Source organism: Xenopus laevis, chromosome 8L (genome assembly GCF_017654675.1).
Source record: "Xenopus laevis strain J_2021 chromosome 8L, Xenopus_laevis_v10.1, whole genome shotgun sequence".
Classification (NCBI taxonomy): domain Eukaryota; kingdom Metazoa; phylum Chordata; class Amphibia; order Anura; family Pipidae; genus Xenopus; species Xenopus laevis.
This window is the reverse complement of record NC_054385.1, coordinates 2,781,220-2,799,687: the sequence shown is the minus strand read 5'-3', so window position 1 is coordinate 2,799,687 and position 18,468 is coordinate 2,781,220. Positions and strand designations below refer to the sequence as shown.

Here is an 18,468-nt window from a genome sequence, read left to right as displayed (position 1 = left end):
AAAACATGGACAGACAGAAGCAGAAACTCACTAAAGGACACGTTTGAAAGGTTAAAGGTTACAGTGCCAAGAACTAAGAGGTGGGAACGGTTAAAAAGCTAACAATACAATTAGAAACTTTCTCTGCCTTGCAGGACATTTCAGAATGAACAACTACGAGCATGAGAATGAAGAACCGCAACTGAGCAACTCTTGGTTCATAATGCTGTATCCTACAAGGTTTGGGTTGAACCCCATATCTACTTCCCCCTGTTAGGCGCTTTCCCCCCTCTACAAAAACACAGGGATGATTTTGAGAGGCAGCATCTGTCCATGTGTCAATGAATAGAAAAATGTCCTTGGTACAGCTCTGCTACATTTCCTGGGACCACCATGTCCTTGAGCCCAGTAACTAATGAGTTAAGGAAAAGTGATTAACCCTTTGCCTGAATGGGGGGGAGTGTGGGTTGTTAAGCACATTAACAAAAAAAAATTTGTTGACGGAGGAGTCCCGGAAAAGCCACATGCCTCGGTGCTTTTGGCAGACAATTTGGCACAGTCCGAGGCTTAGCCCTAATGAGCTTGCTCTGCAAAAGGAATCTGCCGCAAAAGCTCCTTGTGGGAAAGGCAAAGGCGATAAAAGTCACAGCAAAAAAGCTGAGAATTGATTTAATGTTGGCTGGTAAACAATCCTGCCCAGAAACGCAGCCTGGACAGCTTTTAGGTAGACATTACCTGACTTTCATGGGCAAGGTAAGCCTTTAAAGTGCATTGGTGTTGGGTTTCTTTATGGTTCTAAACCAATTATCGTCTGTTTGTGGTTTCAAGATATTATTTTTAAACAATTAACCTTAAGACCTACAACTGTAAGGTTAGCAATATCCCCCCCCCCCACACACACACAGATGGTCTTGTAGCTGTATATGCTTCCTGCTGTGTGATGAGTTGCACTACACAACAGCAACACACGGGGAAAGAGCAGAATGCTGGGGATTTCAGAGCCAGCGGGAGCCTGGGAAGCACAGGCTAATTTGCATACTGATGAGGACTATTTTTGCAATGCTGGCTTCTTTAACGAGGACAGTGCAATTAGCTGCTCCCGGGCGTCTTCGAGGCTCTTCCTCTATAGAAGTCAGACTCCCCCTCTAAAACATCACACACCCACGAGAATGTTCACACCTGAGAGTTAAATTGGATAAAACTGGATTAGGCTGTAATCCACTGTGAAAGAGGAGCCAGGTGGGTTTGGCGAGGACAAGAATGGAGGTGATACTGGGCAGGAATATTCTCTCCAAATGTATATAATTCTCAGCAGACTAAATAAAACTGTGGCTGTGAGATTTATTAAGGAAAACAAGGAAGAAACACAATTTCCAGTCCTTCAAACAACATACCGCCACCAAAATACTGTTCTATGTGAGAAAAGCCTCCGGCCATCTCTGCGTTTTATATAAACACTTCATCATCTGGCAGACAAGTGTTTGTAGGTTGATAACCCCACACTATGGAAAACATTCAACTTATTTCAGTTACGTCAAAACGAATCCCACTTCTGCCACCGGGGCATATCATGCCAGTCATTTATAAATACACCGTGGGTTTAACGTCTCCAACTGTCCATCATTGTGGGGCACAGATTCTGCTGTCATGGCTACATGGGAGAAATAACCAGATCTTATACATATCACTCATATTAGTAACCCTGTGGGAATCCCATAATGTCGCAAGTGGAATTATTATGGTTTAAAGCAACCACTTTCCAGGAAGCCCTTGAAATTAAAAGTGGCATCATGATCATCATCATCATCATTTATTTATATAGCGCTGTCAAGATACGCAGTGTTTGCTATCTCACAACCAACCATTCTGTAGGAACCCCTTGACATTAAAAGTGTGATGGTTCAAGCCAAGCACCCTTTGGGAACCCCTAAACATTACAATTAATATCATGATAGCTCAAACCAACAACTCTGTGGGATTCCCTTGACGTTACAAATGCCATCATGATGGCTCAAACCAGACAATCTGTGGGAATCCCTTGTCATTACAAGAGCAATTATGAGCCCAAACCAATCACTCTGTGGAAACCTAGACATTACAAGTGAGATCATGACAGCTTAAACCAACCACTCTGTGAGAACTCCTTCATATTTAAAGTATCATTATGGTGGCTCAAACTATCCACTTTGTGGGAACCTCTTGACATTACAGGTGACATTGTAATAGAGTAAAATATCAACTCTTTGGGAATCCCTTGACATTACAAGTGACATTATGATGGCTCAAACCATCCACTCTGTTGGAACCCCTTAACATTACAAGATTACATTATGATGGCTCAAACCAACTACTCTGTGGGAACCCCTTGACATTACAAGTGACATTGTGATGGAGTAAAATATCCACCCTTTGGGAATCCCTTGACATTACAAATGACATTATGATGGCTGAAACCATCCACCCTTTGGGAATCCCTTGACATTACAAGTGACAATGTGTTGGAGTAAAATATCCACCCTTTGGAAATCCCTTGACATTAAAAGTGACATTGTGATGGCTCAAACCAACTATTTTAGGAGAACTACTTGATAATACCAACATAACATAATGACTCAAACCAGCCATGCTATGAGAACCCATTAACAATGCAAGTGCCATCATGATGGCTCAAACCAACCACTCTGTGGGAACCCCTTAATATTACAAGTGACATTGGGATGGAGCAAACTATCCATTCTGCACCAATCCCTAGACCCTAGTGACATCATGATGGCTCAATCAAACCAACCTGTGGGAATCCCTTGACATTACCAGTGCCATCATGATGTAAACCATATCTAACAAGATAGGAGGTTAGTGACTGGAGCAGCAAGAAAACCGATTGATTGCCGGCTTATATTTTTTATTGGTTTTATAATTTTTTTAATGACTTCTCTTTCCATTCAGTCCCTTTAACACCACCTGCAGGTTGCTAGGGCAAATGATCACAGAGAGGGTGGGCAGTTCTATTTTAAAAAAAAAAAATGAAAGTGTTTCCTCAAAGAGTTGATAATATTTATTTGTCTTCTTTATATACTGTCAGTCTAATTAGAGGGAAGAGAAATTACTGCGTTTCTGTAAAAGCCACTTTTTTTTTGTAGCAGAAGGCAAAAAAACCCCCGCTGCCTTTGTTTCTTCCATTGTAGTGAATATTTCTTTCCCTTTATCTACTATTATATAACAGCTGCTTGTTGAACCTGCTGGGTCTTTTTGCTCTTTTTCATCCTGTTGTAGGGAACGTAGAATGTGGAACAGCTGGGGGTGGGGGTTATGTCACTGATGTGGAGCTGCCTCCGGTCTAGTATGCGAGAGATGGAGAGATTGGGCCCCCTGATTCAGGCAAGTGGGTTTAGATCACCATTTCAGCCCTGAAGATGAGTTATTTGACAAAAACATAAAAAATAAAAACTAACAGATTGACATTGTGGTGTCACTGGCAAAGAATGAAACAAGGTGACACAGATTGACATTGTGACATCACTGAATCTCGGGGCATAGCTGCAACAAAAATGACACAAACGGCAATGGAACTGACAGTCACAGAGAAAGATGACAGACAAGTGGAGACATCCCAGGCTATGTATCATGACCCAGGCAAGGACAAATAGGGCTCATCTGCTGCTCCCATACACAATCAGCACGGTTGCTGGGAGGCAGCTGTAACTTCCAAAAACTGGGAGTTCAGGCTCAAAACAATTGGGGCAGATTCAATGAAGTAAACTTGACCAATCCAGACTCTTGATACATAGCAAAAATGGACACAAATGTGACCCCCCTCCCCTTACACACAGACACACACATAAAAAAACACAACAAAAAACAACGGTAACTGCAGATACCAAGGATCCATGGCATGCAGATGTCGGCCATAGATGGGCGCCAGCTCCCAGGCTGAGAGTTGGGTTTTAATACCCGCGGGGAGCGACACATTCCTTATCACAAAAAGAAAAAACACAAATGAGGGCGATACACACAGATCACATTAAAGGCATTAGGGGGAGGTTATGGGGGCAATATTATACAAAGTGCCTGCTGAAGCTTAAGAACATCCAACTGCAGTTCCTTAAAGTGACAGTATGCTTATTTAATACATAGGGTTACTCTTGCGGTATAGCTAATTGTCTACAGTACCCCATAGCTTTAGGGCAAAATGTTGGCATGCTCTGGGCACACAGTAATGCTTCTGGCTTCGAGCACTTTGAATAAAATACCTTCCTTAGTCAAACGCTAGAAAGGTGATATGCACATTTGGGAGAAGTGAAAGCCAAAGAGAAAGAAGAAAGGGGGGGGAATGAAAGGAAGATGGGAAGCGCCAAAGAGAATTATCGGGGAGGTTATTAGCAGTGCACAGGTCTCGTTCATTCAAGCGAAGAGGGACATTCTCATTGGTCGACCTCGCGTACAACACTTGGGTCCCACAGGAAAAATGTGAATGTCTGGTTAATGGGGGAAGAGATTTAGAGGTATATATATATGCTCTGTGTATATATATATATTTATGTAAGTAGAGGTAGTAAATAAATCAGTCCACACAGTGAATATCGTAACAGAGGGCAACTCACGGTGAATTTACGTTGGAGACGGACGAGCTCCGAGATATTGCACCTTGAGTTTGCTTTACAAAACTGCACATGCAAGAAAAAAAAAGTGAGAAATAAAATATATCAAAACTAGAAACTAAACGTGTACACGGGAAGAACTCCAGCAATGTTTTACTCCACTCCAGAGGGGCTGCAAAGCTACAGGGACAGGCAATGAAATAAAAGAAGGAGTAAAACGTTGATGATGTGCTCCACCAGGGGGGGAGAAGAGCCAAGAGTAAAGAAACATGGAGGAGGGGGGGAGAGAAATAAGGTGTCAAATTAAAAGGAAAAAATATCATTTAAAGAGGGTCAAACTAATGCAGAAGAATTGGAAGAGTAGATGGTAACAAAATTAAGGTTCAATGAGAAGGGAGGCCCGGACCTCCAGCTTTAAAGAGGAGGATTAGGAAAAATGCACAGTGCCATGCTGAAACCGGTGCTCCTCCGAGCACTGCATTTTTTCCCAGGAGCATTCCACTTTAATGGGGGTCCAGTATTTAAAATTGAAGAGTAGAAATATGAGGGACGGAAATACGGGGAAAATGTAGAGGTTCATGGGAGAGGGCGGAGCTTTGCCCTGGGATGCAAGCCTCTGCAGCTCACATTTATGACTGAGGAGGATGTCAAGGGGAAGTAAGAAAAAGACAAGGGTTGGAAAAGGCAAAGGAAATTCTTCTATTGGTTAACCCCTTCATGCCTGGGCTCTGGCCCACGAGTATGATATTCTCTGCCTCGGTATTGCATTTCAATCTGACATTCACGAGGCAGAGAGCTCCGACTGTCGATATTGCCACCTAACGTTCTATAATCGATCCCTGCTGTCTCACACCCGCATATTGGAACATTGCCTGGCAATGAAAGGGTTAAGAAAACAAGGAGAGGAACACAACTTTATAAAAAAAAAAGAAAAGAAAAGCAAAACAACTTCCTAGACTGCTAGCTCTGCAGGCTAGCAGCGCGACTTGCCATTAAATCGGTAGCCCAGTGCCCTTGCCAATGGAGTTTCCATTGCTGCCGACGGGGATTATTTATGAGACAGGGGCAACCTCATGCGGAGGGCTTCATGGGGAATATATTAAAGTGCAGTTACCATTCTCCTCTCCCTTATATCCAGCAGTCCTTATCCCTCTTTATATTTCTAGCACTAGAAGTACTTAGGTGGCAATTTAGAATTTCGCTGGGAATCACCAGCTGCCAGTTGAGTTTGGAATCTACGCTGGCATCTTGGTGTGACCCATCTGAGTGCCAGCTGATGCCCTGTCTCATTATGACATTTCCTGAGCGGTGATTTCAGTGCCAGAGGGGACAGCTATGTGTTTGGGCTCCGGCTGAGAATAAACTGCCTCGTCCATCATTTCTGACTCTATCGGCTTTCTAGGACACCAAGAACGTTGTGGAGTCAAAAAGCTAAAGTAGGGGACATTCTGTATTTGGGGAGGAGATGTATTAGCAGGGGATCCTGGAAGAGGCACTGATAAGGCTTGTACAGTGGGTAGATTGGATGCAATATGGCAGCACCAATGCACGCTGAGTAGGATGTGGGTGAATAAAAAAGGGCAAATGTAACCTTGTAGCATCTATAGGTAACATAAGCAGCTATGCAGTTGATCTGCTTCTGCCTTTTGCACCAGTAATTCAAATAAAATCAAACATATGCAGTAAGTCTTCCATTGTCACTGTGTATCATGCTAAACTGTTAACTTTCCCTTTAAAATCTTTTTTTTTACGGACTGTACAATAAAAGGGCCTGTAAGTGGGAACAGAATTCGAATTTTGGTAGGGTCTGATCCTTACGCTGTGATTGACAAGTTGGTCGCGGACATGGGGCTGACTTCCGCCACTTCTTTAGCTTTTTGTAGCGCCAGCTTCTGGTTGGTGGCTTCTTCCATTTCTTCTTCATCCTATGACAAATGTCAGGAGTATTAGAGTATACACATCCGAATACAGCAGGTATTCTTTAAACTGCCCTGAATTTAGGTTTTAGAAATACACTTCCCAACAGCTTTGGTTAAAGACTACCTAGGTCTTCTCTATGTAAGGTGCCATTAGACCAGTGATCCCCAACCAGTAGCTCGTGAGCAACATGTTGCTCTCCAACCTCTTGGATGTTGCTCCCAGTGGCCTCAAAGCAGGAGCTTATTTTTGAATTCCAGGCTTGGAGGCAAGTTTTGGTTGTATAAAAACCAGGTGTACTGCCAAACAGAGCCTCAATGTAGGTTGACAATCCACATGGGGCTAAAAATGGCCAATCACTGCACTTCTTAGGCACCCCAAGAAGATTTTTCATGCTAGTGTTGTTCCCCAACTCATTTTACTTCTGAATGTTGCTCACAGGTTCAAAAGGTTTGGGATCCCTGCATTAGAGTGTTCTAGTCCCACCCTAGAGTTACAGTCTCCCGTCCCACCCCTATAGTCCCACCCATCTGAGATAAAGACACCTTGCCCCTTCTCCTGTAATCTACCATTAGAATGTTCCAGTCCCACCTACCTGAGATACAGACACCTTGCCCCACCTCCTGTAATCTACCATTAGAATGTGCCAATCCCACCCACCTGAGATACAGACACCTTGCCCCTCCTCCTGTAATCTACCATTAGAATGTTCCCTTCCCACCCACCTGAGATACAGACACCTTGCCCCTTCTCCTGTAATCTACCATTAGAATGTTCCAGTCCCACCTACCTGAGATACAGAAACTTTCCCCCCACCTCCTGCAAGCCAGGGTTGGACTGGGCTGGTGGGAACAAAACGACCGGAGAAGCCTACCAAGACCCAATGCCCACCTGCCCTCCACCATTGCTCTCCCGCTGCCCTCCTTCCATTGATCGTGGCAAAGCTAAATATATGGTGCACACTCAGGGGAAGGAAGGGTTTGTGGTGGGTGAGGGGGGCCTCTGTGGTAGCAGCACAACCAAACCAACCCTACTGTAAGCTGCACTCAGTGTTCTAGTCTCACCTTGGTTAGTTCTTGTGCATTTGCTAAGTTATCCACAGCAATGGCCAAGAAGACATTTAGAAGGGTATCTAATCATTCTGCAGTTAAGGACAGAACTTCTACCATGAAATCATGGCTTCATCACAAGGGGGTCCTATTTGGCCCCATTGAAGACCCTCTTCCATTGAGATACATGTGATATATAAAGTCATATTGCCCTAAAAGAGGATGTAGAAGTTATTTTTTTTGTTAAAGAGATTGTCTTCCTGTCCCAAGTAAAATCAAGTAATTAGCTCCCTTAACGAGCCCCTTTCCTTGTCCGGACATGTATGTATTTGCAATGATGCCTGTCCATCTTAAGCCTGAAAGGATACAGTTTCCAAACAGTGTCAGAACGATGAAAAAGATGCACGAGAACATTCCTTTGCTGACACCCCCCTGTGACTCGATGCCAAAATACATGACAAGATTCCAGTCTTCTCCTGTCAAAATCTGTAGGAAAGAAGTTAGACAATTATACTACCATGTGTACCAAGGAATCTGTATAGAAAATGTTTCTAATCAGCCCCCCAAAATAAAAAATAACCCTCCGTATTTAAAAATGAGGCCAAGTCAGGTATAAAACAAAGGTAGAATATAGATCCAAAGACAAAGCCAAACCTGAAACACAGTAAGGATTGCAGTAGGGAAGGTGTCAAAGTTTGTGTTCCGTGTTTCCTCCTCAAAATAAAACCTGCAAAGCAGACAAAAGGCATCAGATTCTTCAGGTAAAAGACTGTAGGAAGGTGAAACAGCAGTACCCATCTGGGCATCTCATGAAAACCCCAAAAAGCCTGGAAAGGGGATTATTATGGTGAGTGTGAGGATAGAGTATGTAAACAAACCCCTCATTTTATTGTCATATCGATGGGCTCCCTGTCTACTGGTTCTCCATAAGAGAATGAGGAGCCTCTGTCCTATCTGTAATCATAGTTGGCAAAAAAATTAACATATTTTAAGGTCCTCAAAGCTAAAATAAACGCCTGCTTTGATTTTTACGTTGTTTTACGGTGTCTAGGGCATCTAAAACATTAGGCAGAGTATATTGTATTTGGTTGTTAGCTATAAAATCAAATGTTATATAAACACCACTCACTGTCCACCAAATAGCTGCATTCCAAGCAGAGCAAACACCACGATGAAGAGGAACAGAAGGAAAAGTAGGCTGACAATGGACTTCATGGAGTTGAGAAGAGACACCACCAGATTTCTTAAGGAGTTCCAGTACCTAGAAGAACATCACATATTGATGGTCACTCCTTCCAACATCACTATAAAAAAGGGTTTCTCAGTGTATCAGCGCCATCCAAATGTGGGATAGATGTGGTCTTCCAATGGGTCCTCATGGCCCACAGAATGCTTTACCATTATTATATAATAATCTGGCCCCCAAACACATGAAACAGAATAAAAAATAAGCCCAAACCATAGAAAGAAAAGTGTTTCAAACAGACTAGCTAAAAAAGTTGTGGAAGTAGAGAAGAGAACTTACTTGGTCACCTTAAAGATGCGAAGAAGTCGCAGAGCTCTAAGGACGCTGATGCCAAAGGAGGTACCTGGTTTCACCGCAGCCCATATGACTTCAAAAATACTTCCGACTATTACCTGGAATAGCCAAGGATGAAGGTTGTGTGAGTAATAAGAAAGGTGTATTGCGGTTTAGAGTTAACCAGCCTTATTCGTTTGATGCACAAAATTTTTTGGGATTTTTGAGATACTCACGCCAAAATCGAAGCAGTTGAAGGATGAGTGGAAGTAATTGCGGGGTCCCAGACCATACATCTTCATGGACATTTCTGTCAAGAAAAGTCCCAGGAACACAAACTCTGCATAATCTATAATGGGACATAAGGGGTTAATAAGTCTCCAAATTTCTTTTTGAAACAATTAAAAGGAATGGCTACGGGAGCAACTATGTTACCACCCCGTTGCTTTGAATGGCAGTGCCAGGCTAATTCTATATTCAAGACACGTTTTACTTTCCCACATTTCACATAAGTTTCTCAGGAGATGTGCAATTAAGTCTTATACATGTGACCCATCTGTTTCCCGAGAAGGTATTTTTTTTCCCGATCTCCGTGACATAATAAGTACTTTGATGTATAGCTTTGTACCAAATGTAGGTTAAAGGCAGCAAGTCAACACAGAAAGTGTGTGTTTGGGGAGCAGCTTTACATGAATAACTTCATACCAGTATTTCTACTGGGAGTCATACTGGAAGTATTAACGGAAGCAGGGTTGTCCAAAGCGGCGCCTACTGTCTTATGTTGTATGGAAATATCTATGGTCAACTTGGATTCTAAGGTCACCATCAAAGCACCAATTAGGCTGGCTGTGACTTATCAAAGATGGGCAAAATTATGTTTCAGAGAGGCAACGTATAAATGAATGTAGGTTATCATTATTCTAAAACTAATTATGGAGTTCTTGGCTCACCATAACTTGCGTTGTATAGATCAATCATAGATAAAAGGCTTTATGATAAATAGACAGTAGACACTTTCATGTAATTTCCCCACCATGAGCTACTTACACAAGGCTTCAGTGAGCCACTGAGGCTGGTTGTAGTGTACTATGGCCACGCAGAGAGTGTTAAGCGCCACCACACAGAGTACAAACCAATAGAAACTCTGAGCTTTCACCATGCGGCGGATGAAGAACCTGAACATCTTTTCTTTTCGGCGAAGGTAAGAACTCTCGTTCTTTCCACTTTTGAGACTTGAACGGGCAAAGGGTGAACCTGCAGATGAAGATGAGAGAAAGGAATCAGAGGAGTAGTTACAACTCAAGGAAAAACTAGAAGGCACCTAAAAAAAAACAATGGTAAAAACAGGCTAAAAGTGGTAGGAAGTGGTAGAGATCCTTGATTGGGTATGTACACAATTCAGCGACCAGTTGAATAATCTCCAGACACTTCTGGCATTTCATAAGGATCTGCAATTGTTACGATATGTACTTTTGATAATAGACAGCAGTAAGTCGATCAGAAGTACTTAAGCTGAATACCTGAGTATCATTCGGGCATGAATGCCAAGAGCTGGCATCATTTATTGGCACAAAAGGAAAATAATGACTAAGTATGTGGCTTTTACTTGGTATCGTTCTTCTTTCAAGAATATTTCCTCGCCACCCCATTGTCTCATTAGGAGATTATAATATCTGTAATAGGATTGGAATTAGATGTCCATCTAATGGAACTGTCTTTCCTTATAACATTAGCTGCAGGTATAAAATACACAATCAGCCCGTAATTGGCTGGAAGAGTTTTTGGTAACGTTGTTAAACCACAGAGCCAATCGAAGGTGTTCCGAGATGTCCTCGGGACCTGAGGAGACATTTCCAGACTTAATACATTGCATGTCCAGAATTCATTATTTATAAGGTTGTTTGCTGAGGCAGAAACTTGTGTACACACACTGTGGTTACAGGAAAAGCAGTAAAGAAAGGGTGGGGGTGCTGTATTCTTTACAACAATTGAATTAAGGAGTTAAGCCAAAAGGTAACCGGCATGGCCATGGATCCTGGTAGTTACCAATCACAGCCGTGGATTTGAGTAGAGGTGATGATCAGCAAGACTCTAAAGAAGAAGAGGATGGGTGGATGAACCTGATCCACATTTATGAGGACAGTATCATGCATATATGGTAATTCATGTACGCTAGAGATGAACATCAGATGGAAGTTGGACCAGGTGCAGGTCACAGAAGAGCAAGGCTTTAGGCTGGTGTGGGTTGCGAAGTAGGGGGTTTAGGGTTGGACCTGCTCTTCATTAATGGACTCCTAAATTCACTGCTAAGACTACAAACTTGTTATTAAGGTCGGAAAGTTCTAGGGCAGATATGGGCATCAGCAGCATCAGGCAGACCCTTGAAATAGATGGAAAAACCAAAGAGAGAAATCTTTTTTCGGACCTGGATTGGAAAATAGTTAATGCTAATATTTCATATGTAGGCAGCAAGATATTCCTGTAGCACTCCTCCCCATCCAGGAACTGACAGATCAATAACATATTGATTGGTGAGGTGAGGGAAAAGTGGCCAACGCCAACTACTGTAGAGCAATCCATCTGAAATGGACCTGCTTTTGAGTCAATAATAAGACTAGAAGGCGCTGTGATATCAGGAGTAAGATGCCGTGAAACAATATGAAGGTACAGGCTGCAAACCAGTGCAGGTTTTCTAATACATTGCTGATTTATATTCCTGCAAAAAGCTTTATTCCCACTGGAAAAATCCTTAGGAACTCTGGTGATCTCATTTGCCATTGATTTCTGCTCACCCTCCACCCCTACCGCCTTGTAAATGAATAAACTGCGTCTGCAACAAGCAGGTTTGGGTCTGTGCAGCAGGGGATGATCTGCACCAATGCCAGGGAAGGAAGGAAGCCAACCTGAAAGGAGACTGACTGTTGATCTGAATGGAAAAGGGTTTAACCTCACTGGAAAGGTCTTAATTTATCAAACCAAGACAAAATACTCCATTTATCAGTAATCGTGAAACTATAATGCAAGATCCCCAGGGTTCCCAAAACTGAACTCACCCACAGAACAGATGTCATTGAAATGATCGTCCCCCTCCTCAGCGTGGATAAGGTCGTTTTTGCTTTTCTTAATGGTTGCCCTCTTGAGAACTGTGCAAAAGAAGATAATGTTAATAAAGGTCAGGCTCATATTTATATCTTAGGGCTACCCTCAGACTCTTACGAGATCTCAGGTTCCCCCAACTCAAACATTAAATATCTCAAGCTATAATTTAAGTTATAGATATCTCAGGCTACCTTAGATAAAGTGGCAGATTTCTCAGGGTAGCATGGGTAGTTAAAACCATCTGGCTACACCCCCAGATGGTTTAAGCAAAAATGATCTAAGAGGGACCCAACTGGTTAAGGGAATAGATATCACCTATGTATCGTCACAGCCTTTAGCTAAGCTAGGTCTGCAAGACGTCCCTTTTTCTGTTTAAAATAAAGGTGTCTGATCTCCATGTATCTTCAAGGTTTATTATGGCACTGAACACACGCCAACCTGCATGCTTCAATGGAATCGGCAAATTAAATAATTATGAACACTACACAGTTCTGTGCAAGAGTCTCCATTTGCTACAGACTGTACAATAAGACAACTCTAATCCAATGCAATGGCATCCTGCCAGTGAATGAGTAAAAGAGAGAGAGATTTGGGGAAGGGGGGCTGGAGTGGTCGGTATCTCTCTTGCTTCAGTCATGTTCCTTGAGATGTTAGCTCATGCCAACAGTAGATACTGGCTCAAGCCACTAGTAGGTATCAGTTTATTAAGAACCTAGAACCCCAGAGAACCGTATTTGGGAGTAGAGGAGAAAAGGCTTGTCCATATTAGAGAATGGGTCAGGGTCAAGATCATCATCATTATTATTAATGTAAAATTTCATACTAAAAGGCAAGTCAACTTCTTAAAGGAAAAAATAACTTTGGTTACAAAGAGGAACGGACTCCACCACTGGCTGAGATACAACAGCAGAAGAAAACACCCCATCAGCCCTAGGGTCATCTTCAAAAACGAAGTTCTGCTCAGTTAGTGATTTCACCAGCAGGGGGTGGCATTGCTCCCTACCATTTAGCCCAGACTACCCCAACACATAAACGTTTCTGAATTGAACAGTCACTGAAAAAAGCTGTTTTTCCTCGCATTTCACAAGCCATTCCTTCTTTGTGCATTCCTTATAAATTGCTAATGACTGCAGTACTGACTGAGCGGAGCGTCGCTTTACTGCCAATGCGATGCGCTCAGAACCATATGCTGCGGTTCTGCTAGGGACATTCAGGCTAATGTGAATTCAACGGGGCTTTGGCTTCCAGCACGCCCCAGTTACCAGGATAAAAAGTTATGTCACTTATATTTTAAAGGGATACTGTGCCCTTTTATGTTTTTTTGGAAAACAGGGAGTCGTGGGAGGTTCAATTCCGGCTACAGAGGTAGAGGGGAATACCTATGCTTGCATGGCTTTATCTCTCTGTACAGTCTATGAGCAACCTTAGGGGGCTGTTTCTGCAGAACCGTTTATATCTAATTAACTTCATTGTACTTACCATCTAAGGGGGACTTCTCCTCTGCATTCTTATCCTCCTCAGCCAACATGACTTCCTCTGCAACACAACAATGGATCTGGATTTTAGTATTAAAGTGGTTTTTGGGGAGGTCCTGGCAACTGACTGGGTCCCAACGTGATTCTATTCTAATGCCCGAGCTCAACCACAGCAAATACCTTCTAACTGAGATTCTTCTAAGAGTTGACCAACTCTTTCCACTCTCATTTGATGATGATACCTAAAATCATCTGTTCAATGGATGCCAAGCAGTGTGACTGCTTCCCTTCATCTACAGCCAATTATTGACTAGCCAAGCATGTTAGGTGATCTTGAGATCAAACTCAACGCCACTGTATTAATACATCCACCATCTTCTTGTTTACTTCACTGACCTCTTACATTCCCAACAAACTAATGTAAAAATTCATAACCCACTTATGGTATTGGTGGTGACTGGGGATGAAGAAGACATTCAAGAGAAGAATGAGGAACTTTTAGTCATCATACAATGAATGATATTCCCACCTATAAGAAGTTCTACAGACCAGTGTTCCTCAGACTCTAAGGCCACCTACACCAATCAGTTTGGTAGTGATGCGTGAGCTCTACAGGTCCTGGACCTTGAGGAAAGGATGTCTCCTATCTCACCAGCTTTGAAGATCCACTCCAGGTAACCATTTAATTCACGTTCAATTTGCTGCTGCCGTCGGAGTTTGAGGAAGGCCCGTCGATTTTCTACTCGCTCTCGTTCCTTAGCAAATTCCCTGTCAAAGACAAAATCATTTAAAATGTACCTTTTTTGTTCAAGGGAATCAATATGGCACCTCCCTCCTCCCATATGTATAAATACAAATATACAGAGAAGGAATGTTCTGGGCACACAATAAGCTATACCCTCATACTGTACTGTCTAAGGGAATCAATATGGCACCTCCTCCTCCCATATGTATAAATACAAATATACAGAGAAGGAATGTTCTGGGCACACAATAAGCTATACCCTCATACTGTACTGTCTAAGGGAATCAATATGGCACCTCCTCCCATATGTATAAATACAAATATACAGAGAAGGAATGTTCTGGGCACACAATAATCTATACCCTCATACTGTACTGTCTAAGGGAATCAATTTGGCACCTCCTGCTACCATATGTATAAATACAAATATACAGAGAAGGAATGTTCTGGGCACACAATAAGCTATACCCTCATACTGTACTGTCTAAGGGAATTAATATGGCACCTCCTGCTCCCATATGTATAAATACAAATATACAGAGAAGGAATGTTCTGGGCACACAATAAGCTATACCCTCATACTGTACTGTCTAAGGGAATCAATATGGCACCTCCTGCTCCCATATGTATAAATACAAATATACAGAGAAGGAATGTTCTGGGCACACAATAAGCTATACCCTCATACTGTACTGTCTAAGGGAATCAATATGGCACCTCCTGCTCCCATATGTATAAATACAAATATACAGAGAAGGAATGTTCTGGGCACACAATAAGCTATACCCTCATACTGTACTGTCTAAGGGAATCAATATGGCACCTCCTTCTCCCATATGTATAAATACAAATATACAGAGAAGCTATACCCTCATAACATACAGTCCCCAATAGAGAAGACAGAAGGAATGTTCTGGGAACACAATAGTATCTATATATTCTCCTATATAAATAAGGAGTGTTGTGTCGCTCTTGACCCTGTGGATTTGGGCTGTATTTGTGCTTTATCTGAAACTCACTGTTTCACTTGTATTGTTTAGGACAGCATATGAGAACACAATGGCAACAAAAATAAAGTCTGAGACAAGCAGGGCCTGTATCTATGCAAACAGTTTGTTACCCCAATAACCATCCTTTTTTAGGACATATACAAAAATGTTGGGTTCAGCCCTGTTCCTGAATTGTGTAAAAGATGGAAGAGATAAAATTGGAGTCCAAAAACTGAAATGAAAACAGGAGTCAATGTGAGTAGATGGAGAGAGGAGGCTGAGGGATAAAACAGGAGAGCAGCCCCTGGACGTCTGTCACGGCTCAGTCCTGTTCTGATCTCTCTGATGAATTATTTAGTTTGAGGAGCTTATAAAGGAACCGTGGGGGAGTTATTTGCTGCGAGCCCCCTCGGTGGGCGCAGTGATAGGTCATTCTGGGGGCTGTGTAAAAACACACGACTGGCAGCAGGGGGGGATTCTAACACACACACAAAAAAAGAGGTAAACACAAAGATTCCCTCGCATCCCCCGGAGAAGGACTCTTCTGAGTGGGTGGAAGTGAGATGCAGAGCATGAGAAAGTAATAGAATAGTGGGGAATTTATTAGAAAGCCTTGGGAAAATATATCAGAATGTTATATTAGTGGGATGCCATACATTTAATTATAATACTCTACACCTGATATCACTAATGTATATTATAGGGAATAATGTATCCCAAACTAGGATATAAAGAAAGACTGATTGATACTCATATTAATATCCTTATTTACAGTAGGGGGTACATTATCCCTTATAATACATGAGTGATACTCAGAGTTCCCTGTATAACTCAGCCTGCAGCCTTGTGCCTTTATATGGTCACAGAACAACCCCTCAGTGACTTCTAATATCCTTATCATTTACAGTAGGGGGTACATTATTCCTTATAATACATGAGTGATACTCAGAGTTCCCTGTATAACTCAGCCTGTAGCCTTGTACCTTTATATGGTCACAGAACAACCCCTCAGTGACTTCTAATATCCTTATCATTTACAGTAGGGGGTACATTATCCCTTATAATACATGAGTGATACTCAGAGTTCCCTGTATAACTCAGCCTGCAGCCTTGTGCCTTTATATGGTCACAGAACAACCCCTCAGTGACTTCTAATATCCTTATCATTTACAGTAGGGGGTACATTATTCCTTATAATACATGAGTGATACTCAGAGTTCCCTGTATAACTCAGCCTGCAGCCTTGTGCCTTTATATGGTCACAGAACAACCCCTCAGTGACTTCTAATATCCTTATCATTTACAGTAGGGGGTACATTATTCCTTATAATACATGAGTGATACTCAGAGTTCCCTGTATAACTCAGCCTGCAGCCTTGTGCCTTTATATGGTCACAGAACAACCCCTCAGTGACTTCTAATATCCTTATCATTTACAGTAGGGGGTACATTATCCCTTATAATACATGAGTGATACTTAGAGTTCCCTGTATAACTCAGCCTGCAGCCTTGTGCCTTTATATGGTCACAGAACAACCCCTCAGTGACTTCTAATATCCTTATCATTTACAGTAGGGGGTACATTATTCCTTATAATACATGAGTGATACTCAGAGTTCCCTGTATAACTCAGCCTGCAGCCTTGTGCCTTTATATGGTCACAGAACAACCCCTCAGTGACTTCTAATATCCTTATCATTTACAGTAGGGGGTACATTATCCCTTATAATACATGAGTGATACTTAGAGTTCCCTGTATAACTCAGCCTGCAGCCTTGTGCCTTTATATGGTCACAGAACAACCCCTCAGTGACTTCTAATATCCTTATCATTTACAGTAGGGGGTACATTATCCCTTATAATACATGAGTGATACTCAGAGTTCCCTGTATAACTCAGCCTGCAGCCTTGTGCCTTTATATGGTCACAGAACAACCCCTCAGTGACTTCTAATATCCTTATAATTTACAGTAGGGGGTACATTATCCCTTATAATACATGAGTGATACTCAGAGTTCCCTGTATAACTCAGCCTGCAGCCTTGTGTCTTTATATGGTCACAGAACAACCCCTCAGTGACTTCTAATATCCTTATCATTTACAGTAGGGGGTACATTATCCCTTATAATACATGAGTGATACTCAGAGTTCCCTGTATAACTCAGCCTGCAGCCTTGTGTCTTTATATGGTCACAGAACAACCCCTCAGTGACTTCTAATATCCTTATCATTTACAGTAGGGGGTACATTATCCCTTATAATACATGAGTGATACTGTATAACTTCTCATAGCTATAGATTAGAGGTAATATGTTCTCCTAAATTAAATGAAGATAGAGAAATATACACAAAGTAAAGCGTTATAATAAATACTTACCCTGAGAGGACACCCAGAACCAGGTTCAGCATGAAGAAAGAGCCAACAATTATGAGTGGGATAAAATAGAGCCAGTTCCACATGAAACCCACAGCATCGTTTGTCTGTAATACACAAAAAGTTTGGCAGGTTACAATGAGATCTTCTACATAAGCCAGGATCTTGACAGATATTACATATGGGAGGAGGGAGGTGCCATACTGATTCCCTTAGACAGTACAGTATGAGGGTATAGTTATTGTGTGCCCAGAACATTCCTTCTCTGTATATTTGTATTTATACATATGGGAGGAGGGAGGTGCCATATTGTTTCCCTTAGACAGTACAGTATGAAGGTATAGCTTATTGTGTGCCCAGAACATTCCTTCTCTGTATATTTGTATTTATACATATGGGAGGAGGTGCCATATTGATTCCCTTAGACAGTACAGTATGAGGGTATAGCTTATTGTGTGCCCAGAACATTCCTTCTCTGTATATTTGTATTTATACATATGGGAGGAGGAGGTGCCATATTGATTCCCTTAGACAGTACAGTATGAGGGTATAGCTTATTGTGTGCCCAGAACATTCCTTATTTGCATATTGGTGCCTGGGAGGTTAGCTGCACTAGAGCGCCATCCTTCTGCACAATCAGTAACAGCCCTGCACTCCCAGTAGAAATGATTCATAGTTGAATGGATCCCATAATAGACATCATGCTGAGAGTAGGAAATGACTG

The 18,468-nt window shown here is 42.1% G+C and overlaps 1 protein-coding gene across 15 annotated transcripts in view; it reads right to left on the bottom strand.

Moving 5' to 3' along the window:
• cacna1b.S (calcium channel, voltage-dependent, N type, alpha 1B subunit S homeolog) overlaps nucleotides 1-18,468 on the bottom strand; it is a 99,592-nt gene that overhangs the window by 32,574 nt on the left and 48,550 nt on the right. For 7 of the 15 annotated variants that reach the window (XR_005963192.1, XM_041572301.1, XM_041572300.1 and 4 more), the window contains exons 7-20: nucleotides 17,748-17,851; nucleotides 14,289-14,404; nucleotides 13,641-13,697; nucleotides 12,116-12,205; nucleotides 10,110-10,316; nucleotides 9,299-9,411; nucleotides 9,069-9,181; nucleotides 8,673-8,804; nucleotides 8,198-8,270; nucleotides 7,912-8,029; nucleotides 7,559-7,626; nucleotides 6,396-6,502; nucleotides 4,581-4,643; nucleotides 3,858-3,950 (exon numbers count right to left, since the gene is read on the bottom strand). Coding sequence is in view for 14 of the 15 variants with exons in the window: in XM_041572301.1 (XP_041428235.1) it covers nucleotides 3,858-3,950; nucleotides 4,581-4,643; nucleotides 6,396-6,502; nucleotides 7,559-7,626; nucleotides 7,912-8,029; nucleotides 8,198-8,270; nucleotides 8,673-8,804; nucleotides 9,069-9,181; nucleotides 9,299-9,411; nucleotides 10,110-10,316; nucleotides 12,116-12,205; nucleotides 13,641-13,697; nucleotides 14,289-14,404; nucleotides 17,748-17,851 (1,454 nt within the window). In the remaining variant the exon portion in view is untranslated. The remainder of the gene's footprint in view (nucleotides 1-3,857; nucleotides 3,951-4,580; nucleotides 4,644-6,395; nucleotides 6,503-7,558; nucleotides 7,627-7,911; nucleotides 8,030-8,197; nucleotides 8,271-8,672; nucleotides 8,805-9,068; nucleotides 9,182-9,298; nucleotides 9,412-10,109; nucleotides 10,317-12,115; nucleotides 12,206-13,640; nucleotides 13,698-14,288; nucleotides 14,405-17,747; nucleotides 17,852-18,468) is intronic. The other 8 variants (XM_041572307.1, XM_041572308.1, XM_041572312.1 and 5 more) reach the window with 2 other exon arrangements.